At 47.7% G+C, this 16,437-nt stretch overlaps 7 protein-coding genes across 9 annotated transcripts; 4 read left to right on the top strand and 3 right to left on the bottom strand.

The window, feature by feature from the left end:
* Window positions 1-50: 50 nt before the first annotated feature.
* Window positions 51-2,618, bottom strand: E1B28_009563 (uncharacterized protein). 2 transcript variants are annotated; one of them, XM_043154460.1, is made up of 15 exons: window positions 2,253-2,618; window positions 2,167-2,194; window positions 2,088-2,107; window positions 1,995-2,019; window positions 1,795-1,932; window positions 1,566-1,732; window positions 1,395-1,495; window positions 1,212-1,341; window positions 1,138-1,151; window positions 892-1,081; window positions 781-837; window positions 697-721; window positions 511-642; window positions 300-443; window positions 51-232 (listed from the first exon to the last, which is right to left on the bottom strand). In XM_043154460.1, exons 1-15 carry the CDS (start codon window positions 2,575-2,577, stop codon window positions 163-165), a joined length of 1,566 nt encoding a protein of 521 aa, XP_043006915.1. In that variant the 5' UTR covers window positions 2,578-2,618; the 3' UTR covers window positions 51-162. The 2 variants fall into 2 exon arrangements, with proteins under 2 accessions (XP_043006915.1, XP_043006916.1); XM_043154461.1 differs by having other exon boundaries at window positions 2,088-2,194.
* A 104-nt stretch (window positions 2,619-2,722) lies between these two features.
* E1B28_009562 (uncharacterized protein) lies at window positions 2,723-4,612 on the top strand (the record flags this gene model as incomplete). The annotated part of the gene is made up of 7 exons (XM_043154459.1): window positions 2,723-2,881; window positions 2,936-3,014; window positions 3,064-3,316; window positions 3,378-3,659; window positions 3,716-3,980; window positions 4,056-4,222; window positions 4,287-4,612. The coding sequence occupies exons 4-7, from the start codon at window positions 3,617-3,619 to the stop codon at window positions 4,610-4,612; spliced, it is 801 nt and encodes a 266-aa protein (XP_043006914.1). The 5' UTR covers window positions 2,723-2,881; window positions 2,936-3,014; window positions 3,064-3,316; window positions 3,378-3,616.
* Window positions 4,613-5,199: 587 nt separating this feature from the next.
* Window positions 5,200-7,192, bottom strand: E1B28_009561 (uncharacterized protein; the record flags this gene model as incomplete). The annotated part of the gene is made up of 3 exons (XM_043154458.1): window positions 6,964-7,192; window positions 6,573-6,899; window positions 5,200-6,515 (listed from the first exon to the last, which is right to left on the bottom strand). The coding sequence occupies exons 2-3, from the start codon at window positions 6,658-6,660 to the stop codon at window positions 5,200-5,202; spliced, it is 1,404 nt and encodes a 467-aa protein (XP_043006913.1). The 5' UTR covers window positions 6,661-6,899; window positions 6,964-7,192.
* A 730-nt stretch (window positions 7,193-7,922) lies between these two features.
* Window positions 7,923-8,285, top strand: E1B28_009560 (uncharacterized protein; the record flags this gene model as incomplete). The annotated part of the gene is made up of 1 exon (XM_043154457.1): window positions 7,923-8,285. The coding sequence occupies one exon, from the start codon at window positions 7,923-7,925 to the stop codon at window positions 8,283-8,285; it is 363 nt and encodes a 120-aa protein (XP_043006912.1).
* Window positions 8,286-9,784: 1,499 nt separating this feature from the next.
* E1B28_009559 (uncharacterized protein) lies at window positions 9,785-11,864 on the bottom strand. Of its 2 annotated transcripts, XM_043154455.1 has the most exons (9): window positions 11,742-11,864; window positions 11,489-11,626; window positions 11,046-11,426; window positions 10,900-10,982; window positions 10,729-10,830; window positions 10,612-10,671; window positions 10,438-10,525; window positions 9,992-10,371; window positions 9,785-9,931 (listed from the first exon to the last, which is right to left on the bottom strand). In XM_043154455.1, exons 3-9 carry the CDS (start codon window positions 11,347-11,349, stop codon window positions 9,872-9,874), a joined length of 1,077 nt encoding a protein of 358 aa, XP_043006910.1. In that variant the 5' UTR covers window positions 11,350-11,426; window positions 11,489-11,626; window positions 11,742-11,864; the 3' UTR covers window positions 9,785-9,871. The 2 variants fall into 2 exon arrangements, with proteins under 2 accessions (XP_043006910.1, XP_043006911.1); XM_043154456.1 differs by having other exon boundaries at window positions 9,785-10,371; window positions 11,494-11,626; window positions 11,742-11,863.
* Window positions 11,865-12,475: 611 nt separating this feature from the next.
* On the top strand, window positions 12,476-14,371 carry E1B28_009558 (uncharacterized protein). Its single transcript, XM_043154454.1, has 4 exons — window positions 12,476-12,648; window positions 12,708-13,128; window positions 13,180-13,872; window positions 13,924-14,371. The coding sequence occupies exons 1-4, from the start codon at window positions 12,544-12,546 to the stop codon at window positions 14,232-14,234; spliced, it is 1,530 nt and encodes a 509-aa protein (XP_043006909.1). The 5' UTR covers window positions 12,476-12,543; the 3' UTR covers window positions 14,235-14,371.
* A 28-nt stretch (window positions 14,372-14,399) lies between these two features.
* Window positions 14,400-16,410, top strand: E1B28_009557 (uncharacterized protein). The gene is made up of 4 exons (XM_043154453.1): window positions 14,400-14,643; window positions 14,702-15,122; window positions 15,186-15,878; window positions 15,938-16,410. Exons 1-4 carry the CDS (start codon window positions 14,536-14,538, stop codon window positions 16,255-16,257), a joined length of 1,542 nt encoding a protein of 513 aa, XP_043006908.1. The 5' UTR covers window positions 14,400-14,535; the 3' UTR covers window positions 16,258-16,410.
* Window positions 16,411-16,437: the final 27 nt, after the last annotated feature.

Below are 16,437 nucleotides of genomic sequence, written 5' to 3'. Positions count from 1 at the left end.
GCGTCGTATTGAGGTGTATTGACCGCTTGTTGTGATCTTAGTGTTAGATTTTCTTGGTTATTAACATCCGTGCATTGATTTTTGTAGTTCTTCGGAGACGAAAGTAATAAGACAACATGCGTTTTGTGCGAAATACACCCTCTGCTCCCATCCTCCCGTGGCTCAATTTGCTACAAGTTTCACAGCCGCCGAGGACCTTGGGATGAACCGGCATTTGTATGGAAAGGGGCCGCTATGACGATAAAGAGGAGCATTGAATTGAGTCACTTTCGAAGTTCGAACTAGTAGTAGAAACCAACCTGCCAAGTCCCTCGCTATACCGGACATCTGGCTCTACCTCCTGCCCTTGAGAATCAACTTCTTTTGCGACGTTGAAGGTTGCCAGCAGGTAGGTCATGGTTATCCACAGTGAACTTTCAGCCAAGTGTCTTCCCGGGCAAATCCTGAACGTAAATTACGGTTATCTTTCTGCTCGCGGGGTAGATAATACTTCGACTACGCAAAACTTACCTTCTACCGAATCCAAACGCTATATTCCCGGGATCTGGTGGAAGAGGCTTGCCGACGTCGTGTTTGAGAAAACGGTCGGGATCAAAGTCCATAGTGTTGGGTCCATAAAGAGATTCGTCGTGTAAAGCCGCCCTGGGCGGACGAGATTAGGGTCCTAAAGAAGATACGGGTGAGCTTTCAGCTCACCAGATATTGGGTACAACTGTTGTATCTATTCATGGGAAAGGTGAGGGGAGGTAAAACGACCACAGCGCGCCGAACGGAACGTACTTCGAGGTATGGAATACCCTTCATACTCATCGTCCTCTCTGGCACGATGAGAAACCCCTGATCGACCCTAAGCTCAAAAATAATGTCCTGCGGAAGGAGATAGACGCCTACCGAGTGGTGTTACAGGATTCCATCGCAAAACCTCTGAGAAAACGGCATTTACAAAAGGCAGACTATCCCGATCGCTAAAATCCGGGAGTCGGGAGGTACCAACAACTCTGTCAATCTCATCTTGAGCCCTTTTCTGTACATCAATATAGAGGGTCATCGCCAGAATGAAAGTGAATATGGCTGAGGTAGTCTATAAATAACCATTCAGTCCATGAATAGTCCTGGTACGACTGAAAGACGACAAACCGTGTCTGATCCCACTATATATATTGGTAGTCATGAATTTTTGTGCCAGCAGAGTTGGTTCGGGAGTTACTTACCTCCATAGATAGTTGCGGCACAACACTTGATCACTTCTTCCATGCCAGTATGCTCACTTCCCGAGGTGATTACGACATTAAACTTCTCGAGATTGCGAGTCGAAAACGAGGGTACGGAAGTGCCGTTATCCTGAAATAAGAAACAGTAAGCCCTATGTATCAATGAATGGCTCATATGCGGACTATGGCTTGTTTCAACCGTCTCCACGGTTTATTCTTCAACTCATTTATGGACACGGCCCATGCCACAGCCTTTCCTTTGAACGACGTCCCTGGGAACCAGCCTTCGAGTGATTCGGTAGATGTTTGAGTAGAAAAGTTGTGGGAGATGTGAGTTATCAGACGGCAACATACCAGGAAGATATCTCAAAATGGGAACATATTCGACCAAGAACGACCCAGGAACGACGGATTGCAACGAATCATTCATATCGTGAGCTAAACGGACATGATATTGGTTATCGTTGGTTTCGAGTTCGGTGTAGCCGTAAGCCAGTTTCAGAGCTAGAGTGGCCGTGTAGCTATAACCGCCGGTTAGCTGCAAACTTTGTACGAAAGGAAATAACGGTGGAGTCTTACTTACTGACTGACATGGTCCACAAAATTTTCTGGAGAGGAGATGATGTTTCTGAGTAAGAATATTGATCCGGTCCGTAGGTCGGCGTAGTACTCTGGCATGACTCGAGGATGAAAGGCATTGTAAAGGATTTTACGATGAGTTCTGTTGAATGGGGAGTATGAGTGAGGGGATGGAAGCAGGAACATAGTAGAAACGAGAGGAACCTCCAAGATTCAGAAGACCGCATAGCTGTGTGTAAAGTGGATTGAGGGAGTCCGTAAATACAGGTATATCAAAGTAAAAGAAGTAATACTTGCAACCCAGATTCCAAAGATTGCTTAAAACGAACTCCATTTTGAGCAAATAGTCGGTCATCTATTGGTGAGAGTGGCTAACCCTATGATGTCCACTTGCACATGAAAATCTATCATACAGGAGGTGAGCCTTTGAGCCAACGCAGATAATTATTGTATTGCACGAACCAGGTCGGTCGGAATATTTTTGTGATCGTTTGTTGAGAAGCTCATCCATGACTTTGTAAGAGTTGAGGACAACTATGTTGGTTCCGAAGACGTTGAAGTGAAATATGTTCCCATAAATCTTTGACCAGCTGTTGAAAGTGATCCAGCGAGGATGATCTCGTGTGAAGATATCAAATACGTTTCTGATGACCGAGAGGAAGCTCGGACCAGGTGGGAAGGGTGCCGGTGAGCGACGACGGCGACGATAGTTGAATGAAAGTTGAATGAGTGCTAGCAAGAGGGCGACTGTGAGGACTGTCAATGAATGGTTGAGGAAGATATCCATAGCGTTCCCGTCGGTTCGGGTCAAACCGTTTTGGAACCGAAATACGAGGCGGTTTGCCGAGAAACCGAATAAAAAACGGTTTCGAACACGTGATTTGTGACAATCTGTTGGTCATATGTAACGTGTGACAGCCATAGAACACGACGTCGAAATGCATGCATGCTCAACCGAAATGTTCTATCTCAATATCCTGAGGTGCCCCCAAACTGTTTTGCACGTTTTTTTGGCACAATATGATACATTTTCTTTCAATCCCGGGCCAGCGAACGCCGAAATATGAAGGACACTCCTGTTTATTGAATCCGTACGTATTCCGACTCCTCTATAGATCTTCGAGTTTTAGCTAAAATACACAAAGGTTCTTCTGAATTGGTCGCTTAGAGCTCGAAGAATCACACTAGCGGTTCAACTATCTGATCAATAGAGCTACCGAATAAGTGAGTGGACCTACGAATAATGAAGGAGATGGAAATAACACAGGAGCAGTCTACAACCCTTTGTCGCACGGCACATCGGAACAATTTCCCCTGAAGACTGCGCAGACCATCGTTCGCGGTAGCAAGTCTCGGAAGTTAGACTTGCCCCTCGAAAACACTGGGTGACTGCCTATTCAAGAACCCACTCGTTGTACATGTTCAAAGGGCGTACGAGTCGGGTGTGATTGAGAGAAATCGTAGAAGATGACTGCAGGCTTTGCTGCCGAACGTTGAACGTTGAGCCCCCAAATGGGAAGGATTCCGTACGTGAATAGGGTTACTCCTTACGCGCTCGAGATGCCGATCGATTCATTTTTATTCCAGGGTCTATGATATCTCTTGAGACAGCCGCACAACTCACGCACACTCAGGTTTTTTTGCCTTAGGAGATTGGGAAAAGGAGCCAAAATGCGATTATAAAAAGCGCCGCGAAACCTGGAAATTTCCTCAGCGATTGCATCGTTCTCCATTCGCCTCTCTTATTTGCGTTACAAGGCTGAGCCTTTGTCGATCTCCACCCAACTCTTTTACCATCAAGCTCAACAGCTTTTCATTCGTTATCCATGGCCAAGTTCACGTTACTCCTCACTCTCCTCTCCGTTAACCGTAGGTTTCCTCGTTTCTCTTATAGAGCCTGTCTCACCAATCTCTCGTTCTCTTAGTTGCCTCTGCCTTCTACGTCCCTCGTGCAGCTCCCGGTACCCAATTCATCACCGGTCCATGCAGCGTCGACGCTGAATGTGCATCTGGTTGTTGTGCTTTCAACACCGGTAAATGCGCCGGTGCTGTCATCGCTCTCACTCGTGATGGTGGATGCGGTCACGGAAACGGTCAATCCAACAGTAGAGCTGCTGGTGTCCTTCGGGGCAACTGCCCCGGTACCTCTGTCAAACGTGATGTTGACGAAGCAGTCGCAATCTCGCCTAGGTACGTTACCTCCTCCCCTCATATAGTGTGATTCACCATACTTATTTACTTATATCACCTATCGCTTTCAATCAGGACACCTCTCTCCCCGGATGCAGCTGGTGTTGTTCATATCGGAAATGGTCGGGGAGAGCAGTTCATCACTGGGCAATGTTTATCGAACGCCGATTGTGCTTCGGGATGTTGCGCTACGCTCGGTGAGATTGACATCTGCTCCGGCCCTGCTGTCGCCAACGAACAAGGTCAGTACCGTTTCTTCGCCTATACAAAAACCGACTAACCCTTTTTATCTTGTTCGCAAAAAAGGCAAGTCCGGCTGTGGTTTCAGCGGAAGTGGTACACCTCCCGCTACGAACAAAGCTGTCAACCCGGAAAGCCAGAACAACCAAGAAGAGACTTCATCACCTCCTCCCTCTGCACCTTTCGATGGACCTGCTACAGCTGGAAATGCCGGTATTGGTGCCAACTGCGGTCGTGACTCCGACTGCACGACTGCATGCTGCGGATTTAACACTGGAAAATGCGCGCTCGCTAAATTTGCTCCTGGGAGTGATGGCGGATGTGGTAGGGGTGAGGGTGCGCCTAATAACAAGGCTGCGAATGTCATCAATGGCAATGCACCCATTTGTTAGGAAAATATCGAGGGAACGTCCGGTACGGTTCCTCTTGGGTTTTTCGAGCAGTCAAAAGGCACATATACGAGATCTTAGCCAAAATCTACCAAGGTCGTCGTTGTGGAAATGAAGGATATGCGCGCTTCCGAGGTTGGAATATTGGTCCTCCTTAGCTTTCCACCACATCTGACCGAAATGGACTATACTTAACATACGATTCGATGCTACCTCAATCGGTGGTGATTCATAATGTACAGAATAACTACAAATAAAGTAAAAGGTCACAAACGATCGGTCTAAAGATTGTACAACAAACATCGGGGTAACACCAGAAGCTCCATATGTAGCACGGAGAAGGTTAATGATGTTCAACAACCTCTATCGAAACCCTGAATATCGCAGAAGCTCATCAGAATAAGTAAGATCCACATCTCACTTGACAGTAGACCATACCCCCCAGGTCGCCGAATCAGACCCCCAACGCCATTCCCATCTGATATGGCCAAGGACAAGATATCGCAAATGAGGATGATAGAAAAAGGATCTCGAGTCTTTCATCCAAGTCAACCTTTCAAGGAGATCTTCAAATTCACTGGGTGAACTCGCTACACCAGGAGGAAGCCTGACTGTGTGAACACTTCGCAGATAGGATGATTGGAGCATTCCGGCGACCTCTTTGGGATCGAGGTCGATATCATCAAGAATAAGCTCCTCGAGTTGACCCGATGACGGATGGGGCAGATACGGATTTCTGGAAGTGCGAGGTTGTCGAAACGGAGGCTTCGCAGGGCCGGGAGGTCGAGATAGTCAGTCAAGGTGGCAATGCCATGCTTCGGTCCCGTGAAGACGAGACGGTGGAGTTTGGGAAGAGTTAAAGAACGATAGGTTTCCGTATGGAACGATATCGGCACTAAACTACATTCTTGTACGTTCTTCAGAAGAGGCAAGATCTGGAAATAAAAGTCGGTGCGGAATACGGCGGATGAATGGCAGGGTGGAATGATATTTCTCGTCGTGAAATAGGTTATCTGCTTCCACGGAAATTCCATGGAGAGGAAAGACATGGACTCCACGTTTCCGGACAATGTGAGCTGACGGAGATTTGGAGTGTTCTGAAAAATGCCATAAATACCAAAGCGGTGGTTGGGTATCTCATCCTGCGGAGGAAGTTTGAAGTGGAGGTGAAGACATGATAGATTCGACAGCCTGTTTGCGCAACGCGTAAGGTAGCCAAAGTACAACATAGGAGAACGGATGGTAAGGTTTTTCCATTGGGATAACTTCGACCATAGAATCGGAGGGATTATGTTGCCATCCGATGTTGGCAAGTTTAATGATATGGAAAGCGGTTGATTTTGGACTCGTGCAAGCCGCAGTGGTAGAAGATGATGCGTAAAGAATAGATGTGGTCCGATGATTGGACCCTTCGCACGTTGGAAATTGATCTCGACCATATTCCAAAGGCGAGGAGTCGACAGAGCTACCCTCCTCCATCTACGGCAGACCTGACCCAACACCCAAGGTGACTTGGTGACGTCAAGTGTCGGCGGTGAACAGTCGTCGAGGGGATCAAGATTCGCCATGAGTTCTTCGGTTCGAATGTCTTCATCTACACAGAACCGAAAGACAATGGCTAACATCTCGTCAGAGAGGAGACGAATGGGATGAAGTACCCTCATGGAGGCTGTCATCCGTCCCCCCCACTGTTCTCTCGTCTGCCGCAGTTCCATTGACCTGGTCCGTAGCTGGTCAATTTCTGCATCGAGAGATTTTATAGTGCTGGAACCGATTCGACATTGAGATCGTAAAGTGTCGGCTTCATCCGGTGTGGGTGGGTCGTTTCGGACGGAAAGCGAATCAAGTATGCTGGTGTCGATCAGGGAAGTTATGTCTGCATTTTCGGTCTTGATTAATTTATTTGCTGGCAAATCTCGTAAGTCGGAGGGCGTTGACGATGAAATGATTGTAGGAAATGCACCATGGGCATGATCTTCTCTTCTGAATTCTAAGGCCAACCGCCGAAGGTGATCAAAAAAGGAGGGATAAAACGGGATTGAGGGGAGCATGATATTGATTTAGAGATAGCGCGATGATGATGAAGAGGTATTTTATAGGATCACGTCAAACTCCTTATTGTTCTTGAGACTTGCTCTCCGTTTTGTTCAAGGTCGGCGTTATCCCATTCAAATCCTGAGTCCTTCTTCAATCGACAATAGCATATGTGAACGCCTAGAAAAAGCCTGTGTAAAACCTATTGTAGTTGACTTGGAAACCATGTAGTAGTAGAACTAGCTCGCGTGAGACGCTGTAGGAAAGACAAAAAGCTGTATTTATTACAGTGCATAGCGGTAAAAATGAATCCATCGTACCTCGGAGGCACACTATATTCGACCGCTTTTATGAATTGTGCCCAACTAGTATCCTATTCGACCTCTTCATAAACATAAAATGTGTTTCCTATTCCAGGTGCGACGACGGTGCCAATCGCGTAAAACTACCAGACGGGTAGTGACCACATGTATTCGACATTGGAATATCTGCCAGCGCCTGCGATACCCTGGAATATCGAGCGATTGAGCGATTGAGTGTGTGCAGGTTTCACAAACAGAATCGAGGTTATTCCTTGGTCTCTTTTGGTCCGCGCAACTGTGCGAATTAGTTTCCCTTTTTATTCAAGTCCTTTATCGCAGTCACGAGTTTGGACGCAGTCATTCTCACTTTTATACTGTACCACTCTCTTGAACGCGCTGGGAGGATCGAAGTACGTTAGGGCAAGCACAAATATCAATGCAAAACATTTGCAGTAACATGTACAGCCCGGGTGAATACTTATTTCTATTTCTTATATTCAGCATTCGGGGTTGTTGCTAATTCTTCGACCCACCGATGGCAGGCCCGTTTTCAGTACGACGTTAAATGCTATTCGAGTTCAGGGATAACGAGGAATTCTGAGGGGAGCTGCACACTGGTGGCGGTGACACTCGATGATGGTAGGAGGCGGCGAAAGGAGGGACCTGAGCAGAAGACTTACCACCAATCCATGAAATGCCAGGTGCGTGCTTCTCATAAGTACTCACCTATGATTTTACTGACAGCTCTCCTTCGTAGTTTCTCTGGGTGTTCGAGAATGTTCAACTGTGTACGGCAAAATCGTCTCGTTCGTTTCCCTTCGAAATACTGTCCAGTTTCTTTATTTACTGCCACCAGAACAATCTATCTTTTCCCTTCAATCGGTACAAAGAGTAGTGAAGAAAGAAACTTTCAAAGCTGTCCAGTGCTCGTGACCTCGGACTCGTATATGCCAGCAGTCCCTGCTGGTTGAGGTGGAATGAATCAGGCCGAAGCCGAGTCAACTCCAGATGCGACCTCAAAGCCTCATTCATCACCCCATTTATCCATTATGTCGGCGTCTTTTATGCGAGCCGTTGGCATTCCTCTTCATTTCTATCGCACGCGCTCTGGGATCTGTGCAATACATCTGTCTCTCGGAATGTTCATCTCCTCTTCAAGCTCGATTCTCCTCTTTTCCTGCACTTGTTTTGGGCTTTTTTCTACTTGGGTTGTGGTCGACGAACGTTTTCAAGTCATTCCCTGTGGAATCCCGATAGTAAAACTGCCCGCTAATCAACCTCGCGGGGATGAGAGTGGCGAAGACATCTCCGAGTCTCCGGCCTTCAAGGCATTACAGTGATATGTCATATCATCGGCGCCTCGAATTGTCACGGTCACCGTTTCTTTATCATTGTGATTGTTGTCCGTTCAACGGAACGACGTACTGCATTTTAAGGCGTCAGACGACTATTACATTTCAACCTTGAATCAAGTTTCGTTTATTCGGCCTGTCGAAGAGGCGGCAGAGGGGTAGGGGATGGACAAGTGTAACGTTGCATCAGCTATAATTTGTTTTGGTATAAAAGGTGAAGGTTTTTATCCCTTCCAACCCATCAGTTTTTTCTTAACTCTACTTCAAGGTTCGATCCTCACTAGAAAGCTCAATCAGTAGACGACATGAAGAGCTTCTTCTCCACGCTCCCACTCCTTCTGTCTTTCCTCCTCACCTCTGCTGTTCGGGCTCAGGACGAATGTCCACCAGGATATAAGCTCGTTGAAGTAGATGGAACCCTGTATGCGAGGAGGTCGTCGCCAACCCATGTCCAGACGGATCTAACGTGATCGTAATCGACGGGAGCACTGTATGCCGGACGGTCACTATCATTGGCGTCCCATGCCCAGATGGATATCGTCCTATCGCGGGCACACTTGGGTGCCAGAAGACCGTCAACAACCCATGCCTAGAGGGATTTGCGGTCACGGCCACGGTCAATGGGGAATTTGTATGCCTGAACATCACCGATATCTCATGCCCATCAGGATTTGTGGTAGTCGTAGACAACGGGGAAGTGTTAATGTGAGCAGTTCTAAAGAGCAGTGCAGAGATAGGAGATCCCAGAGTCCCTCCTCTTGCAACACGGTCATTTCCCTATTAGTAGACATCACTGCCATGTAGCTACATATTCGCGAAGTATTTGAAACCGTCCGACATACCCTGTATCCTGCAGTAGAAAAAAAACAATGAAAACCAGCAGAACAAGACTGGTCCTGCTATTGCCAGAGCACTTATTCGTTCGGAAGTATTTACTGCGATTTGCAGAACGCAGCGCGTTGAAGAATCCTCGATCGTCTTCTGCCATATATCTCTATAGTCCAGGTACTAAGATGTGTCTGAGTGAACTCCTTGCTCCTTAGCCAATACCATCGAAGGTAAAGCCTCTCGAAGTCGACTAGAATGACGGTCTCGTTGGTCTCGCGGACCGAGAACTGACACCGTTGCAACGGAGGTTTCGTAGAGGGAACACGAGGATACTCAGCCTAGGCCAGAGCAGCGAGTCGCCCAGCACTGGGCTTCGCTATGAAGATGAGCAAGGGTTTCAGTGGCTGCCAGGTTCCTTCATGAGATAATACTGGATCCAAACTTAGTGGCGACCCAACGGTGGCTGATTCACTGCCTGTAGGCCTCTGATCGTTACTTCAAAGGCCTCTCTTTAACGGCTGCACATCCACAACTTGGATGCGGGACGTCGTGGTCCCTTTTGACCCCCTTATGGTGCGTTTGTGAATCATGGTCAAGGATCTCTTTCACAAATAATACTATTACACATTGGTAGCGAAGGAGAGGGTGAAGGGTGAAATCTGGGTTATTGTGTCAACTGCCGGAGGCGAACCGTTCATTGAAACAGCCTGGTAGATGTCGTGGTCGAGTACTCGGGGGGGGGCAAATTAAGGAAGACCAGCCATCGAGTCGTCCATCTTAGTCGGTTCCCGAAAGTCTTCTCTTGACTAGAGAGGTGTTGTAAAACGTTAACTTTCAGTGATGCCACTTCTAACCATTTCACATACCTCAAGTGCATTAAGTTGAATAGGATGGGCGTGAAGGTCCACATTTGATCGAAGTTGGGACCGTGTTTGACCGTCGCCAACGCTGACTTCAGCCTCAGCGCGCATAGTCCCTCCGCTGCGCTGCGAGCGATACGTACGTAACTTGAACATTTCCGAGTCCCTCGATTGGTCGTTCAGTGTCTCTAAGCCCAGGTGCCCTTGCGAACTGAATGACATTATCCCTTTTGACTGGTCTCGCCCACCGACCATTCTGACTCTACTATTGAATATCACCATCATCGAATTCGAATAAACCTTGGCTATGTTCAGAGTGGGAGTCATGTGATACGTCGCTGAGGGGAAGACGAGGAAAACGATCAAGTCGACCGTCGCTACAGTGGCTAACAAGGAGTAGAATTGTGTCAGAAATGCGGGAAGACAAAGTCGGAAGTCCTTGAGTCACTCACCAGTCACGCTCCCAGTCTCCACTGTCAGCCGGATGATGCGCCTCAACAGATCTTTTGTCGCATTGAAGGTCGTATCGTATCTGGACAGCTAGAAAAACTTTCACGGTCAGACTAATGAGGAAGGATGTCGAGGGGCCTCAAACAGTGCCCGTAGGTGTTCAGGGAAAAACATACAACGTAAGTCGTCGAAACCGCTATGACGATATCGCATGCTGCACTTCCTCCCAGCCAGAACTTGAGGTCAGAAGCCATGAGAGTTACGCTAGAATTCAATAGAACGGAAAGTCTTACGCATGCCGGAACGAAGACCTTGTCTCGTAAGTCTGCAAAGACACCATAATTTTTGGCTATTATTCCCGCAACGATGGCTCCCGTACACTGAGCGAGGGCCATCTAAGAAGGCGAGAGGGAACGAATATCAGTCTCCGCAGTGCTCGACGAAGGGGTAGGGTTTGGACTCACGAAGATTATCGCCCCCGTCAACAGTTTTGACTTTGATAATAGATAAAGTCTATAAGCAAAGAATGTTTGTACTACGAAGGCAACTAATTTTCGCCGATTCGTTCAGTAACTTGTTTAGATCAACAAAGAAGATACTCCACACGCACCTGCCCCATCGATGAAGCAACAGTCGAACCAAACCAAGTTCATCTTATTCAAACTATCCGCTTGCATAAATCCAAAAGTGAAGTTTTGGAAGGCGTCCCAGGTGATCATCACAGTTTGTAGGATTTCTGCAACGTAAACAGAGTATACTATGGTCTGGAAAGCGGCGTGGTCATTGGGGAATGCGTTGTAATAGACGAAGGTCTGGACTGTCAGGACACCGAACAGTCCGTAATTGAAGAGGTATCCCAAGAGGAAGGGTCCCGCTATATTGGACGCGTCCGGTAGGGACGGTGTTGTGGACATAGCTGTAATGAAAGAGGGGGGCAAAGGTCAGCAGTCTCAAGATGATTGGAATCTTATATAGTATTTCTGGTCAAGCGCTAGCCGTGGAAAATACCTTTAATTAGCTTTCCGAATAGCATAAACTTAACAAATACAGCACCATACAACATTGATTGATTTTGCCACGCTGGTCGGCGAGTCTTTTAGCTTTAGAGTACGTTGAACAAACGCCAGTTGATTTATGATCTTCGGTGTCACCGACTACGAGGGCGACCTCGTTACCAGCGATTCCCAGCATCTGGAGTGAGAAAGTAGTTAGAGCTTTCTTTTCTTGACATAACAATGATTGAATGTAGAGCCGATGATGTCTGATTTGAAACGTGAGGAAGTCTGCGACAGATAAGTCCACGTACCGCGAGGCTGTCACTATGTTTATTCATCCTGGAGTCTGGCATGAATCCAACCGGTCCACGGCCATCAAGGTCAACAAATCTCAAAAAATAGAAGTCCCCCAAATCAACAGTGCGTCACCCAAATCAACCCTTGAACGCGAGCTTGAGATCCCACGCCACAGGCCACCTGCAATTCCGCCGGACACTGCACGACCATTTTGCACTGTTCCCCACGCTGCAAGCTCAGTTGAGGAGGGTGACTAAACCCGACACCACTCAATTGAACTTGAACTTAGTAGGTGGTCTGTTGAGAAGCACCAGTGTATGTCGATGGGAAAAGTACAGGTGAAAAACTGCGAGCGACGAGAGTGACGGGAGAGATTGAGATGTTGGACTCTCACGTGGAGTACTTAACGAAAATTCCTAAAAGAGAAAGAGTAATTTACATTCATCACCTTACATTCTGGACTCCTAAGCACGTACAGTAGTACTTACACTCCATCCGTGGCAACAGCTTGTTCTATATAGTACTGCCATAAGATCAATAAACACCATGCCTTTGATTCCTGAACGTACTAATCTGCCGAGTTGCTGCCGAGTCTGGCGATGCTAGTCTCCGATATCACCGATAGTCCTTTCTCGGACATCGGAGGCTCGGATTTATAACTTGTAAAGCCGGCAGTTGCCAAGGATAAGCGTGACCTCATGCTTTGTGGACGATCTCGGCAACAAGATCACGAGGCGACAGGTTGTAGGGTTTCAAAAATATCTGCACGACAAAGATGTGTCAAAGTTTCTTCCTCTCCTCCCATTTCCCACTGCTATGGTGCTCCTCAGACAGTTGTTACTACTGCTGCCTTCTGTCTACCTTGGCGCATCAGCTCAAGACCGAGCTCAGTCCGTTTTCGTTAACTCGGGGTCCGCATGTGTAAGTTGTTGAATAAATTCCCAATACTTTTAGTTGCTGACATAGAAACGTGTATACAGTGCGATGCTCTTCGTGCTAAGCTGCCATCTATAGTCTTTGCACGTGGTACTCCCGAATACAATACTCGCCTTACCACCTATTATTCCCTCCAACAGCAGGAACTGTCCCCTACCTGCACAGTCAGACCCAACTCTGCCTCGGACGTTTCGCTTATCGTGAAGATCGCTAAAGATAGTCAATGTCCATTTGCTGTAGCTTCTGGCGGTCATATGGCGTGGAAGGGATCATCCAACATCAACGAAGGGTTCGTCGTAGACCTCAGAAGGATGAATCAGGTTGATGTCTCGACGGAGGACCAAACGGTCAAGTTAGGGCCTGGTTCAAATTGGCAAGAAGTCTACAAAGTCATGACCCCGTATAACGTGTCGACTGCTGGCGCAAGAATCAATGCTGTCGGAGTCGGTGGTTACCTTTTAGGCGGTAAGTTTTCCTGCCCACATACTGACTTATCTAATCCCAATTTCTGTAAAGGTGGCATAGCCTTTGCGTCTGTTGACAAAGGCTTTGGTGCTGATAACGTGTACAACTACGAGGCGGTGCTTTCGGACGGACGCATAGTCGAAGCGAACAAAGAGACAAATTCGGACCTGTTCTGGGCACTGAAACTGGCTGGCACAAACTACGCTATCGTCACCCGGTTCGACATGTACATTTATTCTTCTCCTACGATGTGGGGAGCTGTGACAGTCTACCCATTCACCAAACCAACGACATCAGAACTCTTCGCGCAGTTCGAGAAATACGTCCATGACGAAGAGAACAGGAAAGATATGATAGCCGTTCTTCTCAACCACAACAATGGGATGGATGTAGCTCTGTCCGCTCAAACCAACCTCGATTCCAATCCTCTTGCTAGAATGTCGTCTGCTGAACCCATCATGCACGCGGAGAAGGTGGGCACCACCCATGATGTTGTAGACCAAGTAATTGCACACGCACTCGAGTCTACCGCCCGGACAGCTTGGTATGTGTTGACGACGAAAGCTAATACAGACTTTTTCATGGATCTGCATGCGATGGGGGAAACGATCTTCGAGCATTTAAAAGACAGGAAAGGTTTCACGAGAACTTTCAGCTTCCAAGCATTCCAGAAGAGCTACATCGAGGGAGCAGTTCACGGTCCGACCTACAACGCACTAAAGCGATCGAATGATGATCTCGTTTGTGAGTGCTTCATATCATTACGTTTTGTTCTGACCAGCGGCGTATTCTCAGGTGTTCTTAACTTTAACACCTGGGAGGACCCTGCGGACGATGCCGCAATGGAAGAGGCCACTGCTGCGCTTGGGGATTGGGCCGAAGTCGAGGCTCGTAAGCGTGGCATACTGGACGACTTCATCTATCTCAACTATGCGGACGAGCGGCAGCCTGTGTATGAGCGTTCTGTTACGCCCGAAGACCTGGATAAGATGCGGGAGATTCAAGCGAAGTATGATTCGGACGGAACTTTCGAGAAGTTTTGGAAAGGCGGATTTAAAATACCAAAGAAGGGTAGTGCGGGAGCTACGGGGCACGATGAGTTGTGAGATACCGTCAATCTTCTCAACTTTTAACTGGCCTTCTTCCTGGCATTAACTAGGCAACCACATTGATTTATTTAATTGATTACTTTAGTCACGAACTATCAGGATCTCACGACCGAATAAGATAAATATTCGAACCGAGGGTTCCCGGGTTCCCGAAATGTTGAACGTTGAACCGTGGGCGCTCACCTCGAGTCGGGGTGCCCGATGTAGCCGAGCTGTCCGTGGAGTCGCTGTGCGGCAATTGAAATCGCGATGTTGTAGGGGCAAAGAAGATTGTCTTCGTCTCCTCCCATTTCCCTCTATGTTGCTCCCCAGACGTTTGCTACTACTGGTTTCTTCGGTCTGCCTCGGTGCATCAGCTCAAGACCGATCTCAGTCCGTTTTCGTTGCCAGCTCGGGGCCCAAATGCGTAAGTGTTGAATAACTCCAATACTTTCAAGTTCAATAGCTGACATGGAATCTTAAAGTGCGATGCTCTCCGTGCTAAGCTACCATCTATAGTCTTTGCACGTGGTACTCCCGAATACAATACTCGTCTCTCCACCTACTATCTCCTCCAACAGCAGGAACTGTCCCCTACCTGCACAGTCAGACCCAGCTCTGCCTCGGAGGTTTCGCTCATCGTGAAGATCGCTAAGGATAGCCAATGTCCATTTGCTGTGGCTTCTGGTGGTCATATGGCGTGGAAGGGATCATCGAACATCGACGAAGGGTTCGTCGTAGACCTCAGAGGGATGAACCAGATTGATGTCTCAACCGAGGACCAAACGGTCAAGTTAGGGCCTGGTTCACTTTGGCAAGAAGTCTACAAAGTCATGGCCCCGTATAACGTATCGACTATTGGCGCAAGACTCAATGCTGTCGGAGTCGCTGGATACCTTTTAGGCGGTAAGTTCGATTTCTGCCCACGTAATGACGTACGTTCTCTCTCTAATCCCAATTTCTGTAAAGGTGGCATATCCTTCGCGTCTGTTGACAAAGGCTTTGGTGCAGATAGCGTGTACAACTACGAGGCGGTACTTTCGGATGGACGCATAGTCGAAGCGAACAAAGAAACAAATCCGGACCTGTTCTGGGCACTGAAACTGGCTGGCACAAACTACGCTATCGTCACCCGGTTCGACATGTACACTTATCATTCTCCTACGCTCTGGGGAACTCTGTCCGTCTACCCGTCCACCTCGCCAACGACATCAGAACTTTTCGCGGAGTTCGAGAAATACGCTCACGACGAAAAGAACAGGAAAGATATGAAAGCCGTGTTTCTCAGTTACAGCAACGGGATAGATTTAACTATGACCGCTCAAACCAATCTCGATTCCACTCCTCTTGCTAGCATGTCGTCTGCTGAACCTATCATGCACCTGGAGAAGGTGGGGACCACTCATGACGTTGTAGATGAAGTAATTTCAAATGCAGCCGAGTCTACCGCCCGGACAGCTTGGCATGTGTTGACGACGAAAGCTGATACAGACTTTTTCATGGATCTGTATGCGATGGGGAAAACGATTTTCGAGTCTTTGAAAGACCGAAAAGGGCTTACGAGAACTTTCAATTTCCAAGTGTTCCAGAAGAGCTTCATTGAGGGAGCAGTTCACGGTCCGACCTACAACGCACTAAAGCGATCAAACGATGATCTCGTTTGTGAGTGATTCACATTATTGCGTTTTGTTTTCTCGTTCTTACCAACAATGTGTTCTCAGGTATTGTTAACTTTAATGCCTGGGAGGACCCTGCGGATGATGCCGCAATGAAGGAGGCCACCGACGCCCTTGGGGATTGGGCCGAAGCCGAGGCTCGTAAGCGTGGTATACTGGACGACTTCATCTATCTCAACTATGCGAGTGAGCGGCAGCCTGTGTATGAGCGTTCTGTTACGCCCGAAGACTTGGATAAGATGCGGGAGATTCAAGCGAAGTATGATTCGGACGGAACTTTTGAAAAGTTGTGGAAGGGCGGATTTAAAATACCAAAGAAGGGTGGTGGTGCATTGGCAGGGGCTACCCACCACGATGAGTTGTGAGGTACTATCATCTTAGATTTGGTCTTCTTCCTGTCATCAACCAGGCAAACACATCGATATATTTGACCGATTTGGAATATTCAGCTTTTGGGATTGCATAGCCTAATGACAGAAATATTTGAATCAATAGTCGAAATCAGGATTACGGCAGGCTCACAAAGTAATCGAAAGGACCTCCAA

This window comes from Marasmius oreades, chromosome 6 (assembly GCF_018924745.1).
Source record: "Marasmius oreades isolate 03SP1 chromosome 6, whole genome shotgun sequence".
Taxonomy (NCBI): Eukaryota; Fungi; Basidiomycota; class Agaricomycetes; order Agaricales; family Marasmiaceae; genus Marasmius; species Marasmius oreades.
This window is presented reverse-complemented; position numbering and strand designations above follow the sequence as displayed.

Excerpts from the sequence above, each read along its gene's own strand:
- E1B28_009563 (XM_043154460.1), bottom strand. The coding sequence starts at position 2,577 with ATGGATATCTTCCTCAACCATTCATTGACAGTCCTCACAGTCGCCCTC. Across the intron at positions 1,933-1,994 it reads CGGTCTTCTGAATCTTGGAG|AACTCATCGTAAAATCCTTT; the intron begins GTTCCTCTCGTT and ends CCCATTCAACAG. Across the intron at positions 838-891 it reads GAATCCTGTAACACCACTCG|GGGTTTCTCATCGTGCCAGA; the intron begins GTAGGCGTCTAT and ends AGGGTCGATCAG.
- E1B28_009559 (XM_043154455.1), bottom strand. The coding sequence starts at position 11,349 with ATGTCCACAACACCGTCCCTACCGGACGCGTCCAATATAGCGGGACCC. Across the intron at positions 10,526-10,611 it reads CGGTTTCGACGACTTACGTT|CTGTCCAGATACGATACGAC; the intron begins GTATGTTTTTCC and ends AAGTTTTTCTAG. Across the intron at positions 10,372-10,437 it reads GGAGACTGGGAGCGTGACTG|CCACTGTAGCGACGGTCGAC; the intron begins GTGAGTGACTCA and ends ACTCCTTGTTAG.
- E1B28_009558 (XM_043154454.1), top strand. The coding sequence starts at position 12,544 with ATGGTGCTCCTCAGACAGTTGTTACTACTGCTGCCTTCTGTCTACCTT. Across the intron at positions 13,129-13,179 it reads CGGTGGTTACCTTTTAGGCG|GTGGCATAGCCTTTGCGTCT; the intron begins GTAAGTTTTCCT and ends ATTTCTGTAAAG. Across the intron at positions 13,873-13,923 it reads ATCGAATGATGATCTCGTTT|GTGTTCTTAACTTTAACACC; the intron begins GTGAGTGCTTCA and ends GCGTATTCTCAG.
- E1B28_009557 (XM_043154453.1), top strand. The coding sequence starts at position 14,536 with ATGTTGCTCCCCAGACGTTTGCTACTACTGGTTTCTTCGGTCTGCCTC. Across the intron at positions 14,644-14,701 it reads CCAGCTCGGGGCCCAAATGC|TGCGATGCTCTCCGTGCTAA; the intron begins GTAAGTGTTGAA and ends GGAATCTTAAAG. Across the intron at positions 15,123-15,185 it reads CGCTGGATACCTTTTAGGCG|GTGGCATATCCTTCGCGTCT; the intron begins GTAAGTTCGATT and ends ATTTCTGTAAAG.